A 12,018-nucleotide genomic window follows, 5' to 3' on the forward strand; every position below is an offset into this window, starting at 1 on the left:
TTTGGTCCCTTAGTGATTGGAAAATTAATAATGAGCAACACAGAAGTGGCAGAGCCTTTGAACAAATATTTTGTATCTACTGTCATGGTAGAAGATACTCAAAGAATAGCTGAAAGCCAAGGGGCAGAAGGGAGGGAGAAACTTAAAATAATCACAATCACTAGATTAGAGAGCACACTCATACAAGACAAAAAGCTTCGACATGTCTCTCTTTGACAATATTCAAGCTCTGTACTACCAAAGTACTATATAGGTTTAAAAGTACTAGGGAAACTAATGAAACTAAAGGTTGACAAGTCCGCTGGACCTAATGGCCTGCAACTGCAGAGAAAGTAGATGCATTCGTTGTAATCTTCCAAAATTCCCTAGATTCTGGAAAATCATAAATGTATTGCCCCTATTCAAGAAAGGAGGGAGACAAAAAAACATGAAACCACAGGCCTGTTAGTGTAATGTCTGTCATTGAGACAATTCTGGAATTCATTATTAAGAAAATAGTAATAATATATTTATAAATAATAATACAATTAAGCAGAGTTCATCTGGTTTTAGGAAAGGGAAATAGAGTTTGACAAATTTATTGATGCTCTATGAGCATGCAATGAGCAGGATAAAGAGGAACCAATAGATGTTGTATTGGATTTCCAAAAGCATTTGATTGAGTGTCACATAAAAGAGAGAGCTTATGTTGTTGGTAGTAATAGAGGACTGGCTGCCTTACAGATACACGATAACTGAGTCATTTTCTCATTGGCAAATTGTTAACTAGTGGAATCCAACATCAGTGCTTGGCCTCAACTGTTTACCATTTATACTAATGATTTGGATGAAGTGCGCTGTAATCATATGTGCAGCTGATGCAAAGATAGATGAGAAAGCACATTCTGAGGACAGAGAGTCTGCAAAGGGATAGATAGCTTATGTGAGTGGACAAAAATTTGGCAGATGAAATTTAATGTGTGAAAATATGATGTTGTCCACTTTGACAATAGAAACTCAGAACATTATTTAAATGGAGAGAGTCGACAGAATGCTGTGGTACAAATGCCTGGAGTCCTTGTGCATGAATCCCAAGAAAATGACATGGGAGTACAGCAAGTAATTAAGAAGGCAAATAGAATCTTGGCCTTTATTGCAATGGGGATGGAGTGTAAAAGTAGAAGTCTTGCTACAACTGTACGTGGTGTTGGTGAGATCATAGAGTTTGAGTTTGGTTTAATTTAGGGAGGAATATTCAGGGAGGTTCACTAGGTTGATTCCTGTGATGAAGGGATTGTCTAGTGAGGAAGGTTTGAGCAGGTTGGACCTTATTGGAGCTTAGAAGAATGAGAGGAGATTTGAGGAGGTCTGACAGAGTAGATGCTGAGAAAGGTTTCCCATGAGGGCAACGTTTAGGGTGGCATGGGACACAGTGGTCAGCATTGATGCCTCACAGCACCAGAGGCCCAGGTTCAATTCTGACCTTGGATGTCTGTCTGTATAATGTGGAAAAGGACAAGGAACAATCTGGTGTAAAAATATTCGTTTGCAAAAGGGCCAATTTCAGTGGGTTGATAACCAATCTACCCTGACTAAATTTGAATTAAAGATTGGTAGGCAATGCCGTAATTGGACATTGGGCTGCCTTGAAAGAGAAGATGGAATGGATACAGTTGTGATACATTTCCATCATTGGAAAAGGTAGAATAAACGTGGCCAGATGTCAGATTGCTAATACAAACAGGGGGGGGGATGGAGAGAGAGAGGGGGGGGGGAGGGGGGAGGTGGGGGGGGGAATAGCAAACACGCTCGTGGTGGTAATTTACCAAAATTTGCTGGATTCTGGGGTGGTTCCGGCACATTGGAAAACAGCAAATATGACGCCAGTGTTTAAAAAATGAGGTACACAAAAGGCGGATAACTATAGGCTAGTTAGCTTAACTTCTGTAGTGGGAAAAATGCTTGAATCTATCAAGATGGACCTTGTGCATGAATCGCAAAAAGTTAGTTTGCATGTGCAGCAGGTAATTAAGAAGGCAAATGGAATTTTGTCCTTCATTGCTAGAGGGATGGAGTTTAAAAACAGAGAGGTTATGTTGCTGCTGTATGAGGTGCTGATGAGGCCACACCTGGAGTACCATGTACAGTTTTGGTCTCCTTACTTGAGAAATGATGTACTGCCACTGGAGGGGACGCAGACAAGATTCACTAAGTTGATTCTGGAGTTGGGAGGGTTGGTTTATAAGGAGAGACTGAGTAGACTGGGGCTATACTCATTGGAATTTATTGGAATGAGGGGGGAAATCTTATAGAAACATATAAAATTATGAAGGGAATAGATAAGATAGAAGCAGGGAGGTTGTTTCCACTGGCGGGTGAAACTAGAACTAGGGGGCATAGCCTCAAAATAAGAGGGAGCAGATTTAGGACTGAGTTGAGGAGGAACTTCTTCACACAAAGGGCTGTGAATTTCTGGAATTCCCTGCCCAGTGAAGCAGTTGAGGCTACTTCTTCGTTGAATGTTTTTAAGGTAAAGATGGATAGATTTTTGAACAGTAGGGGAATGAAGAGTTATGGTGAGCGGGTGGGTAATTGAAGCTGAGTCCACAAAAAGATCAGCCATGATCTTATTGAATGATGGAGCAGGCTTGAGGGGCCAGATGGCCTACTCCTGCTCCTAGTTCTTATGGGGATGTGAAAAAGGAAATAACAGAGACAAAGACTATGAGAAGAGAATGGCAGCTTGTGTACAAGGAAATTCATAAGTTTTCTGTAAGTATATGAATAGCAGAGCAGTATGACCCATTAGGAACCAACGAGGGGATCTCCATATAAAGATAGAGGTCATGGCTGAGGTGCTAAAAGTATGATGATGATGTCGGAATTGTAATGAATGAGGATGGGCAATAAATGCTGGCCAGCCTGTGATGCCATGTCCCACGAATGAAAAAAATTGCGGCAGTACCGGTCTTAATTTTCCAATCCTTCTTGGATATGGGGTTAGTGCCAAGGACTAAGGAATTGCAAATGTTTCACCATTGTTCAAAAACAAAAGGTAACGATGTACCTAGCAATCAAAGGCCAGTTAGCTTAATCTCATTGAAGGGAAAGTTTTTTTCAAACATTTAGGACAAAATTAATAGTCGCTTGAGGATGTGCAGATTAAGTGAGGAAATCCAGCATTGATTTGTTAAAGGCAAATTGTTTCTGATCAATTACATTGAGTTTTGATAAGGTAATGGGGTTGATGAGGCTAATGTAGTTGATATGGACTTTATCAAAAGGTGTTTGACATAGTGCCACATAATAGGTTTGCTAGCAAAGTTAAAGCTCATGGAATAAAGTCAAGATGAAGGCAAAACAGATACAAAGTTTGCTGAATGACAGCAAACAGAGCAGTGGTAAAAGGTTAGTTTTTGAACTGCAGGAAATTCATTGGTGGTGTTAGGACATGAGCCACTACATTTATTGATCTAAATTAATGACCTAGACTTGGGTGCACAGGGTTGAGGGAGTTCAGTTACACGGATAGACTGGGGAAACTGGGGTTCTCTTTAGAGAAGAGGTTGATAGATTTGGTAGAGGTGTTCAAAATCTTGAAGATCTGGATGAAGTAGAAAGAGAAATCGTTTCCAGTAGCAAACGGGTCGAGAACCAGACAACACAAATTTAAAATGATGAATAAAAGAACCAAAGAACAAAGTTTTATGCAGCGAGAGGTTAGGATCTGAAATTAACTTCCTAAAAAGGTGATGGTGGCAGATTTAATTGTGGCTTTCAAAATCGAATTGGATTAGCACCTGAGGATAAAAAAATGCAGGGCTAAGTGGAAAGGGCAGGAAGAATTGGACTAGCTATTTTTCTCTTTGACTCCGAATTGTTGCCTTTTGCGCTGCAACCATTTATGATTCTGATTTCCTCTGACTTCAGTGCACCTATTTTGCTACTTCTAATTATTCAGTTCACTTCTAATTATTGGATGTCTGATTTAAATGCTTGTATTCCAGAGTACATTAGCATTTTCTCCCATTTGGTGAGGATCAATTAGTTAAGCAGTAAAATAACTGTTTTAGTTTAGACCTCTTGAGTTATCCCAAGTGGCTGACGGCCTTCATTAAATCTCTGCATGTTTGTGGTTGAAGAAATTGTACATTTAACTTAACATCCTGAACTACTACTGTTGAACCCATTCTCTATATAGAGAGAGCAGAACCATGATTTTGCACAAGCTATTCTCCTTTTGGCAGAGGTTTCTGTGTTTTCCAAGTCTCCGTACGGTAATTTTCTTGTCTTCTGGGAAACAAAGAAGTGGAGTAGAATCATACTGATGGTTGCTGAGTGACTTAGTAATCCTTTTTCAGATTTGTTGCATTTATCTGGAAACTCAGTATTTTGCTTTACTCAAACAACTCCTCTTCATGATTTGTATATGATTTCTTCATGCAACTTTATATATTTGGATTGATGATCTACTTACTGAGCAGATGAAACAGGTTTGGTTATATCATAAATCAGCTACTGAGACTTAGAAACGTTTTAAGGAATTAGAACTGTCGAAGTTTTGAATGTACCTTTCCTACCTTTGTGAGAATGCCGTATATGCTGATGCTGATCTTTGGACAGGTTTTAAATAATAAAGTATCCAGAATATTACTTTCCTTGAGCAAATTCTAATATGGCTTGGATTGGAGGAAGTGAAATTCCTGTATTTTGAAGTGATTTTCTTGATTATGCTGTTTATATTTTTATGATTTGAAGATAGAATCTCGAGAGGCCCATCGAGCCTGCACTGACCACAATCCCACTCGGGCCCCATCTTAGCTTCAAGTGTTTACCCTGACACTAAGGGGCATTTTAGCAAGGCCAATCAACCTAACCTGCACATCTTTGAAGTGTGGGCAGAAACTGGAGCTCCCGGAGGAAACCCACACAGACACGGGGAGAAAGTGCAAACTCCACACAGAAAGTGACCCAAACCGGGAATCGAACCCCGGTCACTGGTGCTGTGAGGCAGCAGTGCTAACCACTGTGCCACCGTGCTCAAGCTGATCTTTGGACAGGTTTTAAATAATAAAGCAGTTGTATTTTTAAAGTGTGAAATCCTTGTCATTCATTTGTGTTCTAATTGTTGTATCCGATCGAAAAGGAAACTAACTAATGGAATATGTTTTTATAAAAAAACATCAAGAATGAACAATCATGTGATCCAAGAAGACTGAGTGCAAAGAAAAGACCTTTTATTTGATTTCTCTTGCTAAAATGTCTATTTTGTCCATGATGACTAGTTGAAATTTTACTCAAAATCAATACTGATTTTACACTGTATGGGAAGAATGGTGGGATTGAATCACTTGAGTGAATCACTTGCGAAAAGAGCTTGCCTTACTTTTACATTTAGTACATTGTTTGTTCAGCCCACAATGGCTGTGCGATATCTGCAGTGCTGACATTAATGAAACTGGCTCTTTTATCCAATGACAGAATCTGAGACCTATTGTGATTCTGTCTTTGGGCTATACGAGTAGGCTTAGGTTTAAATAATGTAAAGTTGCTAGATGGGTGTTGCTATTTTGTAATCCAAATTATAGGAATGCTAAACATAGACTCGAGTTTTCTAACGTAAATTTTGTTAAGCTGAAAATATTGTAACCTGCCCCTCCATTTACTATTTCTCCCATAATAGGCTGTAAGGCAAAGGCTCATTCATACGTTTAGTGCTCAGTAGAATGGTTTATTTGTTGGCATTTAATCTGCATCATATTGATATATTATCCCAATTAAATGACTTCTTCCTGAATGATATAGGAACTGGGGAAAGAAGAAAAGTATGTTATGAGTAACTGACCTGAATTGTTTTTATCTTTTCCTTCCTCTTTTCTGTTTTATACAGAATCGAGAATGAGCAATCCGTCAGAGTCTATCAAGCCTTCCTTGGATGGCAGTGAAGGGAGCACAGGTTGGAACTCTGTTCTTGTAATTGTTTTGGTCTTGAATTAATTTCACAGAGCTCTTGGAATATAATGCATGCTTCCTGTCATGTAAAATTAACTATTTTGGTTTTAAATTGGAAGTTTGCATTGTTGACTCTATAAATGTGAAGTTCCAGTTTAATACAAAAATATAACACAGGTAACTTCTTTTATATTCTATTGAGAAAGAAAGAGTCCATGAGATACATGCATCATCTGTGGCTAACTCTAAGGAAATTAAGGAGAGTATTAAATCGAAAGGACATGCCCAATACTGTGAATATTAGTAGTAGGTCAGAAAAAATAACAAAGGGAGAGAAATTAGAGCCAAATAACGAAGAGAGAAATTAAGAGTATGAGAGAAAGAAGCTAGAAATATAAAAACAGGGAGTAAGAGTTTCTACAAAAGGAAAAGAGTAAAGTGAGTTCTCGTCCCTTAGAGGTTGAAATTGGGGAATTAAAAATGTGAAACAAGGAAATGGCAGAAGCATTGAATGGGTAGTTTGTCCTCACTAGAGAAAAGGTTTTCCAAACCATCTTGATCTAAAGCAGTCCCTATGATGAAGGTACTCCCATAATTCTGCTGGGTATTGACCCAGAGATAGCCATGGAATGGTGCATGTCCAAGTCAGAATGGTGTGTGACTTGCAGACGTTGGTGATCCTGAGGACCTGCTGTTCTTGTTCTCTGAAGTGGTAGCAGGTTTGGATTTGGGAGATACTGTCAAAGAAACCTAAGCCATTTATGCTATTTGCGATGGCTTCGTGGTATTATTACTAAACAATTAACCCAGAAACTTAGCTAATGTGCTAGGGACCTGGGTTTGAATCCTGCCATGGCGGATGGTGGCATTTGAATTCAATAAAAAATACCTGGAATTAGAGTTTACTGATGACCATGAAGCCATTGTCGATTGTTGGAAAAACCCATTTGGTTCACTAATGTCCTTTAGGGAAGGAAATCTGCCACCCTAAGCTGGTCTGGCCTACAAGTGACTCCAGAGTTGCAGCAGTGTGGTTCACTCAACTACCCTTTGAAATGGCCTAGCAAGCCATTTAGTTATATCAATCGCTACAAAGTCTATGGCAACTAGGGATGGGGAATAAATGCTGGCAAACCAGTGACACCGATGTCCCACAAGTGGATTGAAAAAAGTGTATCTTGTGGATTGTCATACTGCAACCAAGATGAGTCATGGTTGTGGAGTGAGTGGGTCGAATAGCATGCTTCTTTATCCTGGACATTGTTAAACTTCTTGAGTGCCAATGTCTAGGCAAGTAGAGAACATCCAGTCCCATCACATTACTGACATGACTTGCAGATGATGGAGAGGCTTTGGGGAGTCAGGTGCATATCTGTTGCAGAATACCAAGCCTTTGACCTGCTCTGTATCCATTGCATTTGTGTGGCTATACCAGCTGAGTTTCTAATCACTAGTGACCTCCAGGATGTTGATTTTTGGGAGATTTGATGATGAAAATCATGATGAACTGGTTGAATAACTCTCTCATTGGAACTGGGCATTAGTTAACACTTGTGTTGCTTTTGCGGTGCAATATCAGCCTAGGCCTAGATATCATCCAAGTCCTTCTCATGTGGGCATGGATTGCTCATTAATTGAGGAATTGTGAATGGAACTGGATGCTAAACGTATCAGTGAACATTTGATCTTGTAACCTGATATTATGATGAAAGTAATATCATTGAGCCAGCTGAAAGTGCTTGGGCCTGTGATTCTATTCTGAAGAACTCCTGCAGTAAAGACTTGGGGATTAATCGGTAGGCCTCCAGTATTCACAACTATCTTGAGCTGTGCTCAGTATTAATCTTTGAAAGGTTTCCTCTGTGATTTCCATTGCCTTCAGGTTACTGGGACTTCTTATCACTGGTGTAATGGGATATACCCAGGGGGGGTAGTGATGGAAACCATTGGCTGGTGGTTATGTTCTATTAGTATGACTATGCCAGACTGTTACTTGACAAGTCTGGTGGACAGCTCTCCCAACTTTAGCATCAGTCCCAAGATGTTAGTGAGAAGGACCTCACAAGTCAACTCAGCAGGGTGTGCCTTTGTTATATTCAAATTCTAAGTTACTGCCATGTGGCCTGCAGTGTTTTATTACCTCCACCACTGAAGATGGACAGAAGTAATGTTTTCTGCACTTTTTGTCTGTATGTAAACAATATGCGAAAGATTCTTCGGCCTCCCAGCTGCGTGTCCGCCGGTGGGAGGTGGCGCGTTGTTCGCTAGCAGCGCGATTCTCTGGTCCCGCAAGTCCCCTCTCGTTGGCGGGAAATCCACAGGCAGGGGTGTGCTGCCTGCGAGACCGGAGAATCCCGCCGGTGTGAATGGCCAGAGAATTCTGGCCAATACCTCAAAAACTAATGGACAGATTTCAGCAGCTTTCAGCAGGACTAGGCATGACCCAAGAACCAATTTGTTTTCGGTGAAGCTGCGGTGCTGGAATTTTTTAAAGGATACGTTAACATTGGAAGTTAGGACAAATTGATTTTACTTCCGAACGTTGTATGTTGTTTGACTCAGCATGTTGTTGATTGTTTTAGTATATTGTGAATTGCCTCTGCTGCTGTGGTAGAATTTGTCATGGCCTGTCACATTTATCAAAATGTGAGCAGAGTATTCAGAGCAAGTTGTCGGATGTGGATTGGTCGGAAACCACATCAGTGAGATGGAAGTTCTTAATAGAAATATTTATTTTTTCAGTTTTGCAGTTACAGAGCATCAGCCATGTGGAACCTTAAGGAAGAGCATTATAGTAATGTTGTATTAACACAATTTGATGGAGGGATGCACTCTACCGAGTGCCCTCTTTACTTGCAACAATTTGACACAACTATGTATCCTGCTAGGTCATTTTAGAGGGCAGTTAAGAGTGAACAACATCAGTGTGGGACTGGAGTTACATATAGGCTGGACAAAGTAAGGATAGTAAGAGGTCTCTCAACACCAGGTTAAAGTCCAACAGGTTTATTTGGTAGCACAAACCACAAGCTTTCGGAGCACTGCCCCTTCATCAGGTGAGTGGGAATTGTATTCACAAACAGAGCATATAGAGAGACAAACTCAATTTACAAGATAATGGTTGGAATGCGAGTCTTTACAGGTAATCAAGTCTTAAAGGTACAGACAATGTGAGTGGAGAGAGGGCCAAGCACAAGTTAAAGAGGTGTGTATTGTCTCCAGCCAGGACAGTTAGTGAGATTTTGCAAGCCCAGTCAAGTGAGGATTACAGATAGTGTGACGTGAACCCAAGATCTCGCTTGAGGCCGTCCTCATGTGCGGAACTTGGCTATCAGTTTCTGCTCAGCGATTCTGCGTTGTCGTGTGTCGTGAAGGCCGCCTTGGAGAACGCTTACCTGAAGATCAGAGGCTGAATGCCCGTGACTGCTGAAGTGTTCCCCGACTGGAAGGGAACACTCCTGCCTGGTGATTGTCGAGCGGTGTTCATTCATCCGTTGTCGTAGCGTAGTGCTCCGAAAGCTTGTGCTGCCAAATACACCTGTTGGACTTTAACCTGGTGTTGTGAGACTTCTTACTGTGCCTACCCCAGTCCAACGCCGGCATCTCCAGATCAAAGTAAGGATGACAGGTCTTCTTCCCAAAAGAACAATTAATGGACCAGTTGGGTTTTTACAGCAATCAGGCCACTTTGTGGTCACTTCTTCTAATATTGGCTTTTAATTCAAATTCACAAACTGCTACACAGCGTGATTGGAAATTGGTGTTCTCTGGATTATTAGTAAAAGGTAAAGTTTATTAGTCACAAGTAGGCTTACATTAACACTGCAATGAAGTTGCTGTGAAAATCCCCAACTGAACCTAGTTTAGGTTCAGTTGGGATTTTCACAGTAGAATCATAGAATCCTACAGAAGGAGGCCATTCGCCCATCGTGTCTGCACCAACCACAATCCCATCTAGGCCCTATCCCCATACGTTAGTTTAGGTTCAGTAGCAATTTTGGTGTTCAATTATTTTTTGATTTGATTTATTATTGTCACATGTATTAGTATACAGCGTTATATATTATTACAGTTTGCATTTAACATGTACGTGGCTCATTGGCACAGCCAACCAATTCAGTTTGTAGACTCTCCTGATTTCAAAGTTGGCGACTCCATCGTCTGAAGCAGAGGCTCCTGGGATTATGGAGATGTCTAATCATGATTGGGATTGCATTTTTTCCCACCTTTCTTGAGCCTGTGACAGTGCCATAATTGGATTAATGGGGTATGCGGATGAGCTTTTGAGTTTTCAAGGTCAGCTGTTTCAGTGCAGAGTGATAGCTCCTGTCAACACAGAGTAACAGAGGGAGTTGTTTCTATGGTGAATTGAAACAAGCAGCTGAGAGAAGTGGTGCATTCACAGTAGCTAAAAACAGGTGTGATTTTGGGACTTCTCTTCAATTATTCTCTGGAATTCTCTGCCCACTGAGGTGGTGGAGGCTACCTCGCTGAATATGTTTAAAGCGCGGATGGATGGATTCCTGATCGGTAAGGGAATTAAGGGTTATGGGGATCAGGCGGGTAAGTGGTACTGATCCACGTCAGATCAGCCATGATCTTATTGAATGGCGGGGCAGGCTCGAGGGGCTAGATGGCCTACTCCTGCTCCTATTTCTTATGTTCTTATGTTCTTATTAATCAGGAATGTGTTTTTAATGACAGATAAGCACATGGTAATAGGGAGGTAAACTCTACCTGTTAGATAACGCTGAAGTGTAATTGGTTGCAAATAATTGAGAAGCAAAAGAAGTTTGTACATGGTAATTTGAGGGCTCTCGTTTTCAAATGATTTGACTTACGACTAAATTACTGAAATATAGTGATTTTAATATATATTAATTCTGTAGAGATAGACACTGTTAGGAAGTTTGTGGACATTACAATTATTTTTAAGATTTTAACCGTAGAATTCTTGCAGTGCAGAAGGAGGCCATTCAGCCCATCAAGTCTGTACCAGCTGTCTGAAAGAGCATCTAGCCCAGGCCCACCCCATCCGCTACATTGCTGTAACCCCGCACTTTTATCATTTCTAATTCACCTAAAGGGCAATTTAGCATGGCCAATCCACCTAACCTGCACACCTTTGGACTGTGGGAGGAAACCGGAGCACTTGGAGGAAACCCACGGGAAGAATGTGCAAACTCCACACAGACAGGCACTTGAGGCTGGAATTGAATCAGGGTCTCTGGCGCTGTGAGGAAGCAGTGTTAACCACTGTGCCACCATAGAAGGATCAGTCCAGTAACACTGTTTTTCAAAAGTAAACATGCTGATTCATTTGTTATCCTATACATAGATTGGGCATGGTTCAATTCATCAGAACTCAAGTGGATTCTTTTCCGTTGAAAAATTGACGTTTTGGGCATCATGGTGCATTTTTCCCCCGGGTCAAATGTCCATAGTCTAGCTATTCAAATCTGTTAAGATCTTAACTTAAATGCGTTTACTCCAATGATTAAGAAATCTCTCATAAAATTATGCTTTAGCACAATGTAAATTGGTTCCAATTTTCTTTATTTTCTGTGTGTAAGATTTTAAGATCTGTGTGACTTTGAAGAATGTCTTTTCAGTCATTAACCCCAATTTGGTGCATTTCCAATCATAACTATAGAATCTTTTTTTTAATAGCATCCATTGAAGGTTAAAGAGAAATCCTAATAAACCAGAGAAAATTTGCATAAATAAAGTATTGTCAGGCAGCCTGTGCATTAACAACTTATTTGGCTGAACAATGTGCAAGACTTTATGCTTTTCCTTCCTGCAGCAAGTAAAGACTGAACCAAGTTTTTATCATGGAATCATAAAATGGTTATAGCATTGAAGGAGGCCATTTAGCCCATCATGTACATTCTGGTTCTCTGCAAGAACAACTCATCTAGTGCCACTCCTCTGCCTTTTCTTTGTAACCCTGCAAATTGTTCCTTTTCAGATAATGATCCATTTCCCTTTTGAATGACATGATTAAACCTGGCTCCAAAACAATCAGGGAAGTGCATTGCAGATCCTAACCACACACTGCGATAAAAAAGGATTTCCTCATGTCAC

General features: G+C 40.5%; 1 protein-coding gene across 4 annotated transcripts in view; it reads left to right on the top strand.

The window, feature by feature from the left end:
- The window catches only part of pou2f1a (POU class 2 homeobox 1a), a 197,330-nt gene that overhangs the window by 93,825 nt on the left and 91,487 nt on the right, over positions 1-12,018 (top strand). For 2 of the 4 annotated variants that reach the window (XM_078232967.1, XM_078232966.1), the window contains one exon: positions 5,870-5,935. The exons of the other annotated variants lie outside the window; for them this stretch is intronic. In XM_078232967.1, the coding sequence (XP_078089093.1) occupies positions 5,870-5,935 (66 nt within the window). The remainder of the gene's footprint in view (positions 1-5,869; positions 5,936-12,018) is intronic. 4 annotated transcript variants of the gene reach the window in all.

This window comes from Mustelus asterias, chromosome 17 (assembly GCF_964213995.1).
Source record: "Mustelus asterias chromosome 17, sMusAst1.hap1.1, whole genome shotgun sequence".
Lineage (NCBI taxonomy): Eukaryota > Metazoa > Chordata > Chondrichthyes > Carcharhiniformes > Triakidae > Mustelus > Mustelus asterias.